At 41.0% G+C, this 21056-nt stretch overlaps 1 protein-coding gene across 1 annotated transcript in view; it reads left to right on the plus strand.

The window, feature by feature from the left end:
• The window catches only part of Tango6 (transport and golgi organization 6 homolog), a 173700-nt gene that overhangs the window by 38596 nt on the left and 114048 nt on the right, over window positions 1-21056 (plus strand). The window contains exons 11-12 of the mRNA XM_027405927.2: window positions 3027-3218; window positions 14843-14977. Coding sequence (XP_027261728.1) covers window positions 3027-3218; window positions 14843-14977 — 327 coding nt within the window. The remainder of the gene's footprint in view (window positions 1-3026; window positions 3219-14842; window positions 14978-21056) is intronic.

Here is a 21056-nt window from a genome sequence, read left to right on the forward strand (position 1 = left end):
ATCAGTGGGACCTATGTGCTCTGACTCCTTTGCTGGGTAATTTGCATTGAAATGTTAGACATGAACAAAGCAGCCTTGCTGATCCATGAAAGAGTTAATCTTGGCTCCGTGTTGACAGTAAGAACTCTTTTGAAGTTAATAGCAGGTTTTAAAGCCCCAGAGTATAATCCCTTATCCTTTCTGACTGTTGTGCTGTCAGGTATTTGGAAAGGGGACTTAGTGTCTGCCTCCCTCTTCACTCTGTAGCCACTTGAAACCCTTTCTAGTTTCCTGCTGAGTACCCATTGTTGTGTTTCCTTTGTCCCTAATCTCTAGAAGTAACTTGTACGCCAAAACACTAACTCTGTCTGATGTCTGTGGGAGACCACTTTCTCAAGTCTGTCCTAAGTGTCTCTGGAGTTTAGTGTTGGGTGGTAGCTGGGAATGTGAAGCTGACCTTTCTAGAACCTGGAATAGGGATGTTTCCTTTTTAGCTTTCTCATCTCCATCTTAGCCATACACTCTGATATTCTAAGGGGATGTGCTCTTATCTGTATACGTTATTTTCAGCTGTTTTTTGGTTAAGAGCACTGGCTGCTCTTCCAGAGGACCTGGGTTTAGTTCCCAGCACCCATATGGTGGCTCACAACCTTCTGGAATCCAATGCCTCTTCTGACCTCTATAAGCACCCGACACATACAAAGTGAACATACATACTTGCAGGCAAAACACTCATACATAAAATAAAAATAAATGAATCTTTTTTTTTTTCCTGGTTTTTCTGATCTTCCTGCCTCTACTTCCTGAGTGCTTAGATACAGGCATGTGTGATACAGTTCTAGGAATGGAACCTAGGGTTTATGCACGCTAGGCAAGTTCTCTGTCAGCTAAACTATATCCAGCCAACATAAGCTTCTTAAACTGGGTCATGACCCCAGATGAGGCCATAAGTGAAGGTGGGGGTGTGTGTCACAGTTATAATCACAAAATAACCAAAACTTAATTCAAATCAGGTGGGGAATGAGCTTGGGACATTTCTGACAGTTCCTGTACCACACAGTGTCACTAAGGCCTTGGTTCTGAACACACAGTATATGCCCTTTGTACAGAGCAGCCGTCTTGCCATTCAGTGCCCACAAGCAAAGCCTGAGACATCTCCACTCGGACTTTTTATCCTATGTTATCAATTACAGCCCTTTCTGCTTTTATAGAAACAATGGTTTAATTATGGAAATCAAAGACTTAGTATTTTCCAACCATCATTCCTCATCAGGTAAATATTAAATTACTATACCTTTTAATTTCATTGTGTTAGAATTTTTGGTTTTAAAAATTGTCGGTTGAGGGACTGGAGAGAAACCCAGAGGTGTAGAGTGCTTGCTCCACTCCAGAGGACTTGAGTTAGATACCTTGGGTATCTGCACTCACATGAACAAACCCACACACAGACACATACACAATACATTTTAATTGCTGACTGAGCTGCTGAAGTTCATCTTTTATTAAAAAAAATCATTAAATGAATTTTGGCCTTGGATTAGGTCAGATTTTGAATAAGTTCTGAAATGGCCTTCAATTGATTTCTCCAATTTTGTATTATGTATTTAGGCAAACTAATAAGTTCTTCTCATTGATGTTTATGAAATAAATGCTGATCCACTCTAGAAACATTGAAGATGTTGTGCATCCTGCAGTATAAAATATTCAAAATTGAATTCTTAATGTAAAATTAATCAAGCAAAACCATTTCATTAGTATGCAAATTAGCTTATCTTTAATAAGTGGTAAAAGCATATGTATGCCAAAGAATTGTTTAAAAGTAAATTTCTTTATAATTTATTACTACTATATGCTTGATTAGCATACCTATTTTATATACAACCATACATGGCGTTATATTAAAATTTCTCAGGGAATAGAGATTGTGAGTGAAAATGTTTAGGAAGCCCTGTTTGAAACCAGGGAAACTCCACCTTGGCAAAATTGACATTTGATCTAGATAAATGTGTTCTTTGGTGTGGTTGTCTTGTTCTTTTGTAGGATTTTTAGTAGCATCTGTGACCTCTACTCACTAAATGCTGTGTTAACCCCCAATTATGACAACCAAAAATGTCCTGCAGATATTTCAGAATGCCCCCCAGGGAGGAAAATTCCCCAGGTGCAGTTGAGCACCATTACTCTCAGCTGTCAGCTACTTTGCAAAGCACTAATGCTTAGGGAACTTGAGGGTTCCCTGTCTATGGAAATTCACAATGGAGAAGGGCAGCTGAAAGCTCACCAAATCCGAAGTAATGAATTCTCCATAAATAGAGGATTATTTGTTACTTATCTTAAAGGAAACCATCTAATGGCCTCAGACTTTGCTAAATTAGATCATCCGAGGACTCAGTTTGAGGCAGGCTAGTGAAAGGAATTGTGAAAATACTGTAAAAAGTTTGTCAAACAAGTTCTTTTTTGTACATTTATTTATTTGTGTGTGATTTTGTATGTGTGTGCATGTGTATGTGTGTGGGCACGTGTATGCCACTGTGCATGTGTGGATGTCAGAGAACACCTTTCATGAGTTGGTTTTCTCCCTCAGACAAGTGCTTTGTATTTTCGTGTGTGTGTGTGTGTGTGTGTGTGTGTGTGTGTGTGTGTGTGTGTGTGTGTAAGTTCATATGCATGGTATCACAACATGCCCACTACTCTACAGTTTATGTTTTTCTCCTTTCTTTTCTTTCTTCTCAGTACTGGGAATTGAACCCAGGGCTTATCTATACTAGACAAGAACTCTTATCATGAAGTTATACCCCTAGCTCTTTTTACTTTTAATTTTGAGGCAGGTTTCACTGAGTTGTTAGGGTGGTCTTGGACTCACTCTGTAGCCTTGGTGGCCTGAATCCTGCAATCCTTTTCCCTCAACCTCCCAAGTAGCTGAGATTACAGGAGTATGTAACAAATACAGATTACTTCCTTGGATGTAACGTAATGTTCCTACATATGTTTGCCAAGTCATTAGTGCTGCTGGCTTTTCCTTCACTCTTTCTTTCATTCCCTGCTTCCAGGAGTTGTCTCATCTGGTAGTGGAAAATGAAGCAGAGGTCAAACCCATGCCCTCTTGTTATACAAGCCTGCTGGAATTAGAGCAGTACCAGGCTCTACTTATAGAAGACCAAGAACGGAAGCTGCTGGTCCTGCAATTGCTGGCTGTTCTGTGTGAGAGAATGTCTGAGCAAATATTTACACACATCACTCAGGTTAGTAGCTGTCACATTCTGGATTCAGCCTGCTGTTATTTTGGTTTCTTTACAGTTTTTCAAAAAATAAATGTTGCTTAGCCAGGCATGGTGGTACACAGCTTTAAATCCCAGCACTCGGAGGCAGAGGTAGGCAAATCTCTGTGAGCTTGAGGCCAGCCTGGTCTACAGAGTGATTTCAGGTAACAGTTGTTTAGAGTGCAATTTGGTGGCACCCTTTCCATGTTTCTTGGAATTCTGATTAAACATGAAGGCTATTAATTAAGTGCACACCAGGGCAGCTGACCCTGACTTTCATACTACTCCATATGCTTGACAAGCTCCTGATGTGAGTCTCACATACATTAAACTAGAACTGCTTTACATATTTGTATACTATAGTGATATTCAACTTTGAGTGCAAATAAAATCACCTGGCATTTAAAAAATATATTGCTACCTGCTTCCCTTTTACAGGTTTTGATTTAATATGCTCATATGAGAGCCTGAAAGTCTTTATTTTTTTAAGATTCCACATGGTCCAAAAGTTGTAAATGAAGGACGGTAGTGATACCTCAGAGCAGTGGTTCTCAACCTTCTTAATGCTGCAACCCTTTAGTATTGTGTTGATTGATACCCAACCAAGAATTACATTTATTGCTACTTCATAATTCTAGTTTTGCTACTGTTATTAATCATAAACATCTGTGTTTTCTGATGGTCTTAGGCAACCCCTGTAAAAAGGTCAGTTGACCCTGCCCTAAAGGGGTTGGGAACCACAGGTTGGGAACCATTGGTTTAGAGGGTGTGTTTGGATACCCAGTACCCATGTAAAAAGCTTGGTGTGCCTATAACCCTAGCTCTGTACAGGGAAGAGACATGATTTCTGGGGCTTGTTGACCACCAGCATAGGTTCAGGCTCAGTGAGAGTCTCTATATCAAATGAATAGATAGGGATAGAGCAGGACATCTGACATCCTTCTCTGGCCCCTCATACACATGTACTTACACATGTGTGCATATGCCGTACACACACACACACACACACAGTAGAGAATGATTGGAATTGGAATTCAAATTTGGAAGAAAAGTTAACACTTGGTCCTGGTATGGTGGTACATACCTTTAACCCAGCACTTGGGAGGCAGAGGCTTGTGGGTCTCTAAGTTTGAGGCCAGCCTGGTCTAAGAGTGAGTTCCAGGATAGCCAGGGCTACACAGAGAAACCCTGTCTTGAAAAAACCAGCCAATCAGTAAACTAAACAAAAAAAACCAAAAAACATGTTAATAAGATCACTTAAAATTTTATACATCCTCAGATTCAGTTTATCTCATAGCATCCTGTGCAATTATAAGATATTATAAAAACAGTGGTTTCAGGGTAGTGTTCCTGAGTGGGTCAGTCCCTGAATCTTATTGACTGAGACATTATTTTTACTTCTTTTTTTTTTTTAAAGTAGGAGGTAAAATTAATAACGCATAGGCAATGCAGGGACCATATTTTACCACTTAAGCAGAATTAGCTGTGCCTGGCTGGTGAAGAGTCATTTGTAAGGGTATGATTGTCACACTTAAATCTGATCCTCCAGCTCTTTGTATAGTTGTCATTGTCATCTGCCATCCGTGTTGCTAAGCAGCATTTCACTGGCACTCCTGCTGAGAATGTTAGCTGCTGCCTGTCAGCTCTGACTCAGCTTGCCTGTTTAATGGGAATTGTGTTCCTGATTTCTGTCCAAGCCCCTCACTCCTTCAGTTCACTGACCCCATGTTACTCGGCAGGGTGATTTGTTTCCTTTGTGTTTATATGGTTCCTGAAGACTTCCTCATCCAGGCTTGTTTCTGCCTTAGGGTGCTGGGTAGAAGCGAGAGTGGTCTAAAAGCTGATCGACTTGAGCTTCTACATTTACCTCCATCACTCCTAATTAAGGAGCAATAGTGTTGGACTGGTACAAAAGATGAGGTGCCCATTAACTCACCCTTCTCCCAGGTTAGTTAAAATGTGCCAGAACAAAAAGAACCATCAGGAAGCACTGAACTGTGCTTTGTAATTTCACTGCTAGTGATGATACGGGGATATTGTTTTGAAGCACACATATGCCCACACTCACATCGGTGCAACACAAAGAAAATAAGTTATAAATTGGTTGATATTATTAGGAATGAAGATTTTTGGTATAAGAAAAACATAAAAACCAAAGAACTAGTATAAAAACCCTTTACTCTTGAATTCCAGTTGGAAATATTAATATGAATGATATTGATATTTTTCTTTTAAAAAATGGATATTTCCTAGTGTAGTCCACGGTCAGTACCAGAACAATGGCAGTCAGCTGCAGTAAGTGCCCTAGATCCAGAGTGGAGTCTATAAATACTGTTTTCTACTTAAAGTGCTCAGAGATCTTTGGGATAAAGGTTGATTTTGAGGTCTAGGGTGAAGAGTGTACAGTATAAGCTTCAAGGCATCTTCATGTGCCAGGCACAGGAAGCTGTCTGAATTTAATGGGGTCGTGGCCGTAGCAGTCAGGAGCCACCTTGAAGGGACTCTTGCTGCAACACACAGCACAACTACGGCATTCAGAGGAACAATGGCTACAGTAGACACATCAAAGACAGAAAATGATTTTTAAAACCTCACAGGATTCTTTAGAAATTTGGTCTGCATTTTGTAAATTGGTAATCAAAGGGAATGAAGAAAGCATTTGTCTTGCCATTCCTGTAGTAATTAGATCCCAGGTCAATCAGATAAGCAATGAAGGGACATGTTTCTCCATAGAAAAATCACAGGGCAGGCAATGCGGATTAGTTACTGGTAGACTGCTTACCGTATAGGATGATCACAGCAAAAACCATAAAAAACAAAACAAAACAAAAACCCTAGAAAATTACATTTTGCAGACTTTTATGAAATCATAGATTTAGGTAGTGATTGTCATTGGTCCTGGATGAAAAACTTTATGTGTTAGGCCCAAAATACCCAGTAAAACCAACTGCCTCCCCCATATTATAAAAATTTTCAAGTTTGAAATAATTTTTAGTAATTCTATTTATTTTGTTTTTTAAAAATAATTTATTTTTTTATTCTTTAAGTGTGTGTGTGTGTGTGTGTGAGAGAGAGAGAGAGAGAGAGAGAGAGAAAGAGAGAGAGAGAGAGAGAGAGAGAGAGAGAGAGAGAGACAGCACGTGCGTGTACATGAACATGTGTGTACATACGTTCCTGAGCACCAATACCTTCAGAAGACAGAGGGGTTAGATTCCCTGGAGTTTACAGGCAGATGTGAGTTAACTGACATGGGTGCTGGAAACCCGAACTTGGGTCCTCTGGAAGATGAACAGATGTTCTTCACCACTAAGTCATCTCTCCAGCCCCTTGGTGGCTTTTGTTTGTTTGTTTTTGTTGTTTTGTTTGTTTGTTTTTTGAGACAGTGTTTCTCTGCCATGGCTGTCTTGGAACTCACTGTAGATTATTAGGCTGGCTTCTAACTCCTAGAGATCTACCTGCCTCTGCCTTTTTGGGATTAAAGGTATGTGCCACCACCACATTGTTTTGGTTTCTGAGACAGAGTCTCACTATGTAGACCAGGCTGGCCTAGAACTCACAGAGATCTTCCTGCCTGTGCCTCCCCATTGCTGGGATTACATTTGTGTACTGCCACACCTGGCTTCTCTGTGTGTGTAAAACACATATTAATTGTACATATTAATGGGAATTATTTATTTATTGAAAGAATTTTGTAGTGAATACCTTGTACCCACTTCTTACATAGATATTGCCATTAGAATTTTATACTTCATTGCATTTTTATTCATGATTTCATTCCTCTGCATTTTATTTTTCATGTACATTCCAGGATTAATGCAGATAACGGTGCATAGGGACTGTGCTAAATATTTTGGCATGGATAGATTGGTGGACAAACAGGTGTTATGTGACCCCACATGCAGTGCAGTAGGAAGTATAGAGCATTTGGGAAAGATTCTGACCTTAGCACACACTGAACCTTGAACCTGTATCTAATTAAGAAAATGCAGATGCTAAAATACTATGTTAAGGAAAGCCACGAGGAATCAATCTGCCAGATCCAGAATGTGAAAATCTACAGTTCATGTGTTTCTGTTTCTTCATCAAATAAATGGCATTAAAAAAAAAAAAAATCAAGCTGGGTGTGGTGGTGCATGTCTTTAATCCCAGCACTCAGTAGGTAGAGGTAGGCAGATCTCTGTGTTTTCAAGGCCTGCTTGGTCTACATAGTGAGTTCCAGGACAGCCAGAGCTACATAGTGAGACCCTGACTAAAAAATAAATAAATAAATAAATAAATAAATAAATAAATAAATAAATAAACAAACAGACAGACAGACAGACAGACAAATAAGGGAACCAGTACTGGGTTTAGATAAATAACTGGGGAGTGGAGAGATGGCTCAGTAAATGAAATGCTTACCATGCAAGCATGAGGTTTGAATTTGGATTTCCAACACCCATGTAAGAAGCTTGGCTTGGAAGAGAATATCTGTAACCCCAACACTTGTGGGGCAGGGGAAGGGTTGTGGAGACAAGCAGATCTCTGGCTCTTACTAGCCAGCCAGTCTGCCAACTGAGACTCATATCTCATAAAGTGAAAAGCAATAGAGGAAAATACCCAAGTCCTTCTCTGCCATTAGCCTGTGTGCAGACAAACACATACACATATAAATTAAAAAAAATATTGCCAAATTGTTGTGGCTAGGCATGATGGCATACACCTTTATTGCCAATACTCAGGAGGAAGGGACAGGTATATCTCGAGTTTGAGGCCATCCTGGTATATATTAGAATTTAGAGGGTTGCAGGCCAGCCAGGGCTATACAGTGAGACTCTCTCCCAAAATGAAAAGAATTATATGAGATTTTTTTAACAGTTTGGACCAGGCATTAGGAGATATTAAAGAATTAGGTATAATAATAGCATGGTAGTAATGTCAAAACCAAATCTCCTTACTTGCGTCTTGAAGTACTTATAAATAAAAGAATAGATATTTAGTAGAGTGTATTGGAATGGCACATTATCTGTGTTATGGTATATAGAGAAACGAGGCATGCAATGGGTCTGTCTACTAATGGGGCCCTCCACCAACTCTTAAGTTCTTTCTGTGATTATGTATTGAGCTGTGTGCCATCTACTCTTCTTGGTACTAAGGACACAGTGCTAAACAAAGCAGACATGTATCTGCATTCATGGAGCTGACATTCAATATGGGGAAATAATAAATAACAAAGCAGAGAGTAGAGCTGGAGAGATGGCTTAGCAGTTGAAAGCAATGATTACTCTTCCAGAGGACCTAAGTTCAATTCCCAGCATCCACATGGCAGCTCCCAGCTGTTTGTAACTCCAGTTCCAGGGGATCTGACACCCTTATACAGATACACATGCAGGCAAAACACCAATAAAATAAATAAATCATTACTTTTTTTTTTTAAAGAAGCAAAGAATGTCATGGTGATAATTTCATTACGAAATGTGTGAGATGGTGATCATTTCTGGAGAAAAGTGGAACAAGGAAAAGGGCTGGTAAATAGGTGACAATAGAGAGCCACAGTGAGGAGATAGATGACTTCTGAGTAAAGACTCATAGCCAGGAGTTGAGAGCTATTGAGATGCCATATAGAGGGAATATGCCCAAGTATAACAGGACCATATCCTTTGCACACTACTGAGCTGGATCACTATAATCAGTAGAGTAGAAATGATTCTTCCTTGTGTTTTTCCTTTTTAGATGTTATTTTTGTGTGTGTGACATAAATAATGCAGACTCATTACTAAAATAGAGCACAGAAGTACCTAACATAAAGACAAGGTATTGATTGACCTGGAAACAGTAGATAGGCATCAGCAGAGCGGGTGTGTGTGGTGTAGGGTGTGTGTGTGTGTGTGTGTGTGTGTGTGTGTCTGTGTGTAGGGATGATAGTAAAGAAAGGATAATAGTAAAATCCAGGAGCTACAAAAACATAGGTCATTAGCAACCTGAGAAACTCTGAGAATACTGAGAATATTGGAGAGAAGTTAAGAAGCAAATATTGAACCTTAGACAAGTTTTTGAGACATTTTTAAACAGAAAAGGAGCCTGACATGGTGGGGTGTGCCCATAATCCTAGCACATAGGCCAAGGCAGGAGGATTGCCACAAGTTCTAGGCCAGCCTGGGCTACATAGTGACATTGGAGAGAGAGAAAAAGAGGGAGGGAGGACGGAGGGAGAGGAGGAGGGAGGGAGGGAGGGAGGGAGGGAGGGAGGTCTCTCTCCAAAGCAAGCAAGTAACCAAACAAGAGCAAAGAAAAGGGGGAAACAGTACAAGTTGCTTCTACAGAAGACTGGGAATAACAGAAGCACCAGCTAAGCTTTGAAGATGGGACTGGATGCAGAATGTAACGCAGTTTTTGGGCTAGCTGAGATTTAGGGGAATTCTTTGATTTTTCTCTCCAACTTCATAAATCCCCCAGTGAAAGAATAGAAGCTATTTTTTTTTTTTGAGACAGCGCTGGTTGGAACAGAGGCTTTTTTATTAATTTTTATTTATTATGTGGTATACATATATATAAGGTAGGAAGCCTCATGTGGAGGTCAGAGGGTGACTTTGTGGAGTTGGTTCTCTTTTTTTTTTTTTTTTGGTTTTTTCAAGACAGGGTTTGTCTGTCTAGTTTTGGAGCCTATCCTGGCACTCACTCTGTAGACCAGGCTGGCCTCGAACTCAGAGATCTACCTGCCTCTGCCTCCTGAGTGCTGGGATTAAAAGTGTGTGCCACCACTGCCCAGCTCTCCTTCCATCTTTACTTGGGTTGACTAGCTTGTAAGGCAAGTACTTCTCTACCTGCTGAACAGTCTAGCCAGCCTACCCGTTTATTCTTACTAAGTGTTGAACTCGGGGGACTTTGACTATGAGTGGGAGTAGCACATTGAAAAGCAGACTTTTTCTCATGGATGTGTCCTATCTCATCTTTCCCCACCTGACTGTGGTTCTACTGAGTCAACTGCTTATAATTACTTTACTCTTTAATAATAACATTAGGTATTTGCTGTTTACCAGGCTCCATTCTGAACACATGACAGGTATTAACTCATTTAATCCTCTTAAAGATCCTATGGAGATATGTAACTTGCTGACAAAGTGCTGACAGAGTGGAAGTGGTTGGAGGCTGACTACTGAGTTCGTGCATTTTAGCAGCCTACTGAAAGGTTGATGCTGAATTCAGGGACCCTAACTTGGGTGGTAGTAAATTAAAATTTCCCATGAGTTCTAACAGGTTTTAGTCACTACAGACCTCTTCTTGGGTTGGCTGTCCCATCATAATCACAGCAGGGTAAGCTGCTGTCAAAGTGGCGCTACAGGAAGGCAGTCTGGTTGGACATTGAAGTAATCCTAGCACTTGGGAGAAGGACCAGAAGTTCAAGCTCATCCTTGGTTATGTAGTGAGTGGGAATCCAGCCTAGGCTACATCAGATCCAATCTCAGTGTCCTCCCCACAAACAAGAAGGAAGTTTAATAGAAAGGGTATTTTGTTGATGGCATACATTAATACCTGGCCATTACTTCATAATTAACAGTTCCCTGGGTCTTTAATAATTTTTTTATTTATTTTATGTATATGAGTGCTCTATCTGCATGTACAACTTTTATGCTTGAAGAAGACTTCAGATCTCACTATAGATGATTGTGAGCCACCATGTGGTTGCTGGGAATTGAACTCAGGACCTCTGGAAGAGCAGCCAGTGCTCTTAACCTCTGAGCCATCTCTCCAGCCCCCCAATTTTTTTTTTATTCTTTGGAATTATCACACATTTTTGCAGTGTATTTTGGTCATAGCCATCCACTACTCCCTTCCTTCAGCTCTCCCTGTCCCTCTACCTTGTGTCTCTCTCAATTTCATGTTCTCCATCATTTGTTTTGTTTTTTCATATATACAAACAGAAAGCTTCTTCCCTATGAGTAGTATATTATTTATTTTCTAGCCCTTTTTATTTTATTTTATTTTATTTAAGATAAGATTTCCCTGTGTACCCTGTCTGTTCTGGAACTTGCTCTGTAGACTAGATTAGTCTTGAACTTAAGAGATCTGCCTGCCCCTGCCTCCCAAGTGCTGGGATTAAAGACAATCACCACCATGCCTGACTCCCAGCCTTTTAAAAACAGTACATAATGGATTGGGTGAGATAGCTCAATACATAAAGGTTCTTGCCACCAAATCTCACAACCTGAGTTCAGTCCCTGCAACCCATTTGGTAGAAGGAGAGAACAGACTCCTACAAATTGTTCTGACCTCAACACACATGTGGTATGTGCATTCACACAAGAATAAACAAATGTAATGTTTTTAACATTAAAAAAATACATTAGAAAGTAGCTTAGGAAAAGCTAGCTCTATCAAGTAAGCAATTCTTGTGCTAACATAGAAGCTAAACAAAAACATGGCACACTTTAAAAGCTTGTTGGTATATAAATCAGTAACATCTCAGATGTAGAGAGGGAGTTGGAAATTGCCATCATTGTTTCTGTGTGTGGAACATTTAAATAACCTTTCTAGTTTCCTGCCTTGTCCCATAAGACAAGTGTTAACAGGCCATTCTCCCAGCTTTAAGCTTGCAGTTAGGATTCTAGCATAGCATGTGATTTGTTAAACATGCAACCTTGCATAGTGTTTAGAGGCTTATTATAACCTATTTCAACCTTCCCATTTACAAAATGATATCTCCCCTTTGAGCCATTAATCCTGAATATACACGTGTGCATGAGTACGTGCATGAGTGTGTGTCTGCTGTTGTTTGTTCAAAGGTGTTGTACTTAAGATGATTATACCAGGCTCAGTTCAAATGATGCTGACCAAATTAATTCCATTGAAAGGTTATTGATAGCCTACACTATATAAAATCTTGTGTATGAACTATCTTAAGCTTGTAGAAATATTGAAAATTAGAATATGATTTTGAATCATTTATAGATTGATTGAAGACACTGGCTTATAAATAAAATTGGTTATCTTCTTCCCTATTCTTTGCTTACTCGAATTAAGACTGTCAGATGTGGAAATGAGACATCTCCAAGAAGGAAACCTCCTTCAGATATCATTTTAGATGATTAGAAAGTAATATTTATTTTTATGTATGTATTTGATCAAATGTGTATATATCTCATATATATATATATATATATATATATATATATATATAGTGTGTGTGTGTGTGTGTGTGTGTGTGTGTGTGTGTGTGTGTGTGTGCTTGCACAAGCACACACGTATACATATGTGCATGTGGAGGTCAGAGAGTGACCTTGGGTGCTGATTCCCTTTCCCCTTCCAACTTGATTTTGAGGCAAGATCTCTCTTGTATTTGCCAATGCGCTATATACTCCAGGCAAGCTGACCTGTCAGGTTCCAGAAGCCTTTCAGATGGGCCTCTTTCACTCTGTGATATTCCTCCTGTCTCTGCCTCCCATGCTAATGTAGGAGTGTTGGGGTTACAGACTCTTAATACTCTTTCCAGCTTTTACAGTGGCTTCTGAGGATCTGAGCCCAGTCATCAGGTTTGCATTGCAAGTGCTTTTACTCACCTGGTCATTTCGCTGGCCCAGAGTTTATTTATTTTTCTTTTTTTTAAAGACCAGTTTTTTGTTGTTGTTGTTGTTGTTGTTTTATATAAATTTATTTCATGTGCATTGGTGTGAAGATGTCAGATCCCATGGAACTGGATCCACAGATAACTATGAGCTGCAATGTGGGTGCTGGTAACTGAACCCCAGGTCCTCTGGAAGAGCAGACAGTGCTCCCAACAACTGAACTATCTCTCCAGCCCTTATTTGTTTATTTATTTATTTTTATTTACCTTTTGGTTTTTTGAGACAGGGTTTCTCTGTGTATCCCTGGCTGTCCTGGAACTCACTGTATAGACCAGGCTGGCCTTGAACTCACAGGAGATACACCTGCCTCTGCCTCCTGAGTGCTGGGTTTAAAGGTGTGCACCACCATTGCCTGACAAAATTCTTTTGAGATTTTATTTTTTATGTGTATGCTTGTTTGCCTGAATGTACATATGTGTACCATGTGTGCAGTCTCCACAGAGGCCAAAAGGAGGGCATTGGAATCCCTGGGACTGGTGTTACAGACAGTTGTTAGCTGCCATGAGAGTGCTGGGAATTGAACCCAGTGCCACCTCTGCAGCCCCCAGAGTTTATATTTTAGAGTAGTTTTAGGTTCAGAACAAAATTGAGTAGATATAGAAGTTTCCCATGTATCTCCTGTGCCCACATGTTCCTGGCCTCCCCATTGCTACCACAGTGCCTTTGTTAGACTTCTTTATCTTTTCGTGTGTGTGTGTGTGTGTGTGTGTGTGTGTGTGTGTGTGTGTGTGTGTGTGTGTGTGTGTGTGTGTGTGCACATGCTTGTGTCTCCTGGGGACTTAACCCTTCTACCTGCAAGACAGTCTACCCCTGAGGTATGTTCCTGGGCCCCTTTGTTATAATTGATGAATCGACACAAACACATCATTATTACTCAGAGTCTATAGCTTACATTAGGGTTTACTCTGGGGGTTGTGCAGTTAATAAGCCACACCTGTCTACCATTCTAGTATCCCAGAAATAGACTCACTATCATATCTGTCTTCTGTACTCTATCTAGTCACCTCTTTTTCACTTATATCCTCTTAGATGGACTTCTTCACTTTATAGTATTTCTCCCTACTAATATTCTTCCATGTCTTTTCATGGCTTAATAGCACATTTAGAGTGCTGACTGATCTCCCATTGTCTTGACAAATCAGTTTATTTATTCACTTACCTTATAAAGGACAACTTGATCATCACCAAGCTTTGAGAATCATGATTAGAACTGCTATAAACTACCACCGGTAGGTTTTTCTGTAAACATAGCTTTCTGTCTGCTTTGGGTAAATGCCAAATGCAGTGGTTGATGGGACAAAGAGAATTCTTTTCTTTATAAGAAATGGGTTCTTGGGACTGGGTTTATAGCTCAGTGGTAGAGCCCTTGCCTAGTATTATGCAAGGCCCTGGGTTTGCTTGCCAGTTCTGAATTTTAAAAAGAAAGAAAGAAAAAGAAAGCCAGGAGTAACAAAACCTGTAATCCCAGCATAGGAGGTAGAGGAAGTAAGAGAATCAGTCATTTGTAGCCATGCTTAGCTGTGTATCCAGTTGGAGGCTAGCCTGGACTATATGAGCACCCCCCCCCATCTCAAAAGACAAGTAGAGTGCTTGCCTAGCATGCAGGAAGCACTGAGTTTGATTTTCCAACACCACATTGGGCATGGTGACAAATACCTATAATCCCAACACTCGGGATTGGAAGCAGGAGGAGCAGAAGTCCAAGACTATGTATATAAAATACTTAGACTTTTCTGCATTTTGAAGCCCTGAAGATGCTGGATGGAGTAGAGAGTGCTATATCCTCATGCATTGTCCACTCCATTGTCATTTGGTTGTCACTGTATCTTTCAAAACATCCTGTATAAACTGGCAAATGTAAAAGCAGAAAAGCATAGTGTACCACTCTTGGTGTGCAGTAGCAGCCATAATGTTCTCTTGATGCTGAAGATGATGTAGACATAAGATGCATGGGTTTTACACTTGTTTTGTACCCCTCACTGATGCTCATCTCCTTCTTGGTAGGTAGTGGACTTTGTAGCAGCAACACTGCAGAGAGCATGTGCAAGCCTGGCTCATGAGGCCCAGAGCACTGTGGAATCCCAGACACTGAGCATGTCCATGGGGTTGGTGGCTGTCATGCTAGGAGGAGCTGTTCAGGTGAGTTCTGGTGTGAGTAGGGAAGAGAACCTGCTGTCTTTCTTCCATGCCTTCACAGAAAACAAGAATGGATATTACACCCAGGAGAACCAGGATGACCAAACTTGTGTTGTTAATGAGAATCATCTCTATCATAGACAACAAACATGCCACTTAACACTAACCTGATGGGATGTCACTGTCTAAAAGACAGGGCTCTTTGCTACACAGAACAAACTTGTTTTGGAAACATTGAGCATAGTGTTTTGTGCCGGAGGCAGACACTCAATTCTGCCCTCCCCCCCAGATAGGGTTTCTCTATGTAGCCCTGGCTGTCCTGGAACTCACCTTGTAGACCAGGCTGGTCTTGAACTCACAAAGATGATATTCTTCCCTACCTCCCAAGTGCTAGGATTACAGGAGTGCACTGCTATGGCCAGCTTAGCTTATGTGGTTTTTGCAGTTAATTTGTTTTTTATTTTAAATATTTATTTTTATTGTATTTTCATTGGTGTTTTGCCTGCATGTATATCTGTATGAGGGTGTCAGATCTTGGAGTCAATAGCTGCTGGGAATTGAACCTGGGTCCTGTAGAAGAGCAGTCAGTGCTCTTAACCACTGCGCCATCTCTCCAGCCCCTAATTTGTAGTTTTTAGGATCTATGTCTATTTTTAAATTATGTGTATGTGTGTGTCTATGTGTACATGAGTGCAGGTGTCTGCTGAGGCTAGAAGACGGTGTCAGGTCCCCTGGAGCTGGATTTGCAGACAGCTGTGAGCTGCCTGATGTGGGTTCTGTGAAGCAAACACACATCCTTTGCAAGAGCAGTCCATTGAACCATCCCTCCAGCCCTTATTTATAATTTTTAAATTTATTCATTCAACCATTATTGATGTCATATTTGCTATGTGACAGATCCTGAGCTAAAGATCTGGAAATATAGCAATGGACGAGACAGACGTGGCTTATAGCATAGTCCAGGAAGGGAGGCATGCCCAGAATGATTAGAATTGAATGGAATGCCTCAGAAGAAGAGTGGAGGGACCGTGAGAACATAACATAACATCTGAACTAGGCTGAGAGGTCTTCAGTGAGCAAAGGCAATTTCACTAAGACCTGAAGGAGGAATAGGTATTTGAGTGGGTGTGTGTAGAACAGGTGGAAGAACTCCTTTCAATTAAGGAAAGTCATGACAAAGGCTCAGAACCAGAGAAAAGCTTGGTTTTCTTGAGCACTGATGGAAGCCAGTGTGGCTGAGTTGTAGCACTGGCAAAGGAAAAGGATAGGCAGGGCTAGAGCATGCCTGTGAGAGTGTCTGGTTAATTGGGTGACACATTGGTTAGGAGACTGCAAGAAAGCAGGGCAGTCTCAGAGCAGGTATTATGAAATCAAACTCAACACCCATGAACAGGGAGCCCTTGGGGAATGCAATTTGAGTTTGAGCATTTAAACCTTATTTGACTCTTGCTATATTAGAATTTGCCCCTCTCTAGATTTATTTTTTTCTCTGTGGTTCTGGAGATCAAATCCAGGACCTCTCACTTACCCAGAGTTACATCTCCAGCATTCTAACAAGTATATCCAGCCAGTAGCCTGTGTCCCAGACTTGTTCTTAAGGAGATTTTTTTTTTTTTTCTTTTTCTCGAGACAGGGTTTCTCTGTGTAGCTTTGGAGCCTATCCTGGCACTTGCTCTGGAGACCAGGCTGGCCTCGAACTCACAGAGATCTGCCTGCCTCTGCCTCCTGAGTGCTGGGATTAAAGGCATGAGCCACCAACGAGAAAATTTTTTTTATCTGGGCTAGTTGTCAATGTGGATCCCATTTCTCACTGGATTTCCTTGGCATTCCTAATTTTATATTTCATATGTCACTTGAAAAAATAAATTTCTGGCTAAGGTTCCAGAGCCATATTAGATGTAATAAGGAAGAGTTCACAGATGGAATAGCTTCAGTTGGATTGTTACTGGATTTAATTAGCTCAGTTGAGTTTTTTTTTTTTCTGGTTGAATATTAATTTGGATAATTTCTATAAATTGAAAACATAGATTATGTGTGTGTATTGTATCCTCTTATTTAGTACTTATTTCAAACAATATAACAAATGGAAAATAAATCACAGAACTCTCCCATCTCCCCTCTTGAAGCCTGTAGTTGGAGGCCGGCTGTATTCACTGCCCAGGCCTGACTTGCTGCACCTGGACAGCCTTGCCTGTCCCTGCCCTCCTGTGAGCCATCCTGACTCATCACTACATCCTGGGCTCCCTTGACTTGCAGTTTAAGTGAACAGAAACACATCACCACCTTTACTTTTGCCCTAGATTTGCTAATTTTATTGTTTCCTGCTTGATTCATGCATTTGTAAGCTCTTTTTTTTTTTTTTCCTGTTTTTTTTGAGACAGGTTTCTCTGTGTAAGCCCTGGCCGTCCTGGAACTTGCTCTATACCATGGACTCAGAAATCCACCTGCTTCTCTCTCCTGAGTGCTGGGATTAAAGGCATGTGCCACCACACCCATTGAGGACTTCTTTTTTACATTTAATTTAGATTTATTTTATGTGTATAAATGTTTTACCTCCATATATGTATGTGTACTGTGTGTGTGCCTGGTACCCAAGGAGGTCAGAAGAGGGTTGTAGGATCTCCTGGAACTGGAGTTTGGATGGTTCTGAGCCACCATATGGGTGCTGAGCATTGAATCCAGGTTCTCTGGAAGAGCAGTCTGTGCTCTTAACCACAGAACCATCTCTCCAGCCCTATAAAAAGGCTTCTTCGTAATGCTAGGTTTTGTCTTGTGCTCACAATAAAGTCACACTTGAAAGCTGTGTTGTTAGTTGGCTACTGTCACTCTAAGTCTTGGCTTTAGCTCCCTGAACATCATGTTCTACATACTCCCTGTTAGGAGACTTTGTTTTGGCTAATGAAACAGCGTCTAACAGCATCGGGGCCTTTCTTCATTCCTTCTAATTCATGTAATTAAGGTGACTATTAAAACATCGTGTCTGGGAAGAGGAGTTAATTTGGAGAAAATGCAGGTTTAAGATTGTTAACAAGACAACTGTAATTCTGCTCATTTTCCAAATTCCAGGCTTGGTCATCAGTAAAAGTATTAGCTTGGGGAGTCTTTCCTGTCCCCTCAGGAAGCAGTTTCTGCTTGGTCTTGCAGAGTTGGTGGGCTCACTATTGCCCCTGGTTGGTAAAGCTGAGCAGACCATTCTGGCCTTAGGACAAATTGAAGCTGTATTGTGCCAGGTCACCAATATTGTTAAAGGCAGGACTCGTAACCTTTAAGCCCAGATTTCATAGTGAAGTTCATTACTGAGAGAACAAAGGTGTGTCTTTTCTGTAAAGGGATGGCTGTTTTTAGCTTGCCCTTATGCCATGCTATTTAGGTCTTCTTTCTTCCCTTTCCTTTCCCTTTGTTCCTTCCATTCTTTCTTACTTTCCACTTTCCTTTTGTTGCCAAGGGCCATTGCTTAAATTCTTCAGAAAAGACTGTAGAGATGGCTCAGCAGTAAAGAGCTCTTGTTGCTCTTGTAAGAGACCCAGACCTGGTTCCTGGCACTCCCATGGTGCCTCACAACTCTCTATAACTCCAGTTCCAGAGGATCTGATGCCCTCTTCTGGTCCTCAGAGGCACTGCACTCATGCAGAGGCACTGCACTCATGCAGACAAAGCACTCATACACATAAAATAAATCTTTTTTTTTGGTTTCTCGAGACAGGGTTTCTCTGTGTAGCTTTGGAGCTTATCCTGGCACTCACTCTGTAGACCAGGCTGGCCTCGAACTCACAGAGATCCGCCTGCCTCTCGAGTGCTGGGATTAAAGGTGTGCGCCACCAACGCCTGGCCATAAAATAAATCTTAAAAAAACCCAAAATATTGTACTAAGCATGCACCTATGTTTTATGTGTAGTTGACTTACATCCCAGAACCATGGCAAACACAGGAACTTCTGTAGAATAGTGGCAAGAATAGAGGGCCCTCGTGCTGTGATCCTGTTCATTTAACAAAGCGAATTGGCTGATTCCACTTCCATCCTGTCTCCCCTTCGCTGGGCTGGATACTCTCTGGATAGAAAATCATTCATTCTTAATGACTCTAGAGTATTGCTGTTGCTTTGCCTCTAGAGCAGCCATTTCCTGCTTTCTGCTCATTGTTAATACACCTGCTACAGCAGCTAATAAACAGCACAGATGGATGGACAAATGGCGAGAAGAAAAAAAGAAGGAAAAGAGTATGTTTAAGGAGGCAGGTTTGGTTTTCCTTCTTTTTCTTCTTCTTTTAAATGTTATCAAAGGGCACAGGCTTTTAAAACTTTAAAATCACCACCCTCTCCCTTAATGGGAAACCTTCAAACCTCGGTAAACCATGGATGTGTTAGGAACAGTAGTCATGTGTTGCTACAGAGAAAGGGGATCCACACATAGTGTCTTCACAGACTTTTTTTGTTTGTTATCCTCTAGGTAACATAAATGTTTCTCAGAATTCCAAGCATTTATAGGTAGGTGGTCACTGCCTGAAAAAGCCCTTATTTAGAATGCCCAGTGCCTTCAACCAGGGCAAGCTAAGCTACTGCTTTACCTCTTGCTGTACCCCTCACCTTAATTTCATATCTCCATGTGACCATTTGTCCAGCAGAAGCTAAAGGAAGATGTTAGGTGTCTTACTCTATCATTCTCTGCCTATTCCCTTGGAACAGAGTCTCATTGTCTCTGCCTCCCAGGCCTGAGATGGTAGGCACATGTGTAGCCATTCTCAGCTTTTTACATGGGTGCTGGGGATTCAAACTCGGGTCCTTATGCTTACCCAGTGAGTGCTCTTACCCACCTAGCCATTTGCTCAGCTCCTAATTTTACATCTTTTCAAAAACTGATGTTTCCGCATCAATAAGATGGCTTAGCAGGCAAAGGAACTAGCTACACAGACCTGAAGAAACCTGATTTCAGTTCTTTGAACCCATATAAAAGTGGAAGAGAGCCAACTCCGAAAAACTGCCTTCTGACCTTGACATGCATGGAAAGGTCTTGCTCCCTACAACCATGGGCATACACAAATATAAATGTGCACATACACATGCACAATAAATATAGTTTTAAATGATCCTTTAGTTAGATAAGGACTATACTCCAATGTCTTTTGCCTTTGAGATTAAGGCATCTACATATGGAATTGTCTTCATTTATAAACATTGTTAAAGATTTTCGGAGCCTTATGTAATTTTTATAAAATTATTTCTGTTGTTACTAGTGCCCTGTGAAGGTTTTTTATCTGCTTTAAACTACTACAGGTTTGACGTAAGCGCTTCCATGATCTAGAATCTAGCCAGGTATGGTGGCACACACCTTTAATCCCAGCACTTGGAAGTTTTGGGCAGGTGTGGGGAGTGGAGGGAGAGGCAGAGGCAGAGGCAGAGGCAGGCAGATTTCCATGAGTTCAAGGCCAGTTTGGTTCATGGTGAGTGCCAGGATAGCCAGGGCTATATAGAGAGACCCAGTCTGAAAAACAAAAAATAACAAAGCAACTGTGCCATGTTAGCACACACCTTTAATCCCAGCACTTAGGAGGTAGAGGCAGGCCAATCTCTGTGAGTTTGAAGCCAGCCTGCTCTACAAAACAAGCACAGAACATCCAGAGCTGTTACATAGAGAAACCCTGCCTCAAAAACAAACAAACAAACAAAAAACCCAACAACAAAAAAAGATCTAGAATCTTTCAGGACTGCCCAACATCCAAAAACCTAGCAGAAATAGGTATTTTTGAAAAGATTCGTTCATTTATTATTTGTATGAGTGTGTAAGAGTGTATATGTGTGTGTGTGTGTGTGTGTGTGTGTGTGTGTGTGTGTGTATGTGTAGAGGCCAAAACAGGGTATGAAGTGTCCTTCTGTGTCACTCTCTTACTGCTTTGAAGCAGGGTCTCTCCACTATGCCAGAAATCAGGAAGCCCCAGTAATCCTCCTGTGTCCACCCTACTTGGAGCTGGGATTACAAGTGTGCATGTAAAATGTGGCTTGTTATGTGGGTGCTGGGATTTGAACTTTGGCTCTCTTGATTAAGCAGCTGGTGCTTTTAACTCTGAGACACCCTTCCAGTTCCAGGAA

The sequence above is a fragment of the Cricetulus griseus genome, chromosome 3 (assembly GCF_003668045.3).
Source record: "Cricetulus griseus strain 17A/GY chromosome 3, alternate assembly CriGri-PICRH-1.0, whole genome shotgun sequence".
Classification (NCBI taxonomy): Eukaryota; Metazoa; Chordata; class Mammalia; order Rodentia; family Cricetidae; genus Cricetulus; species Cricetulus griseus.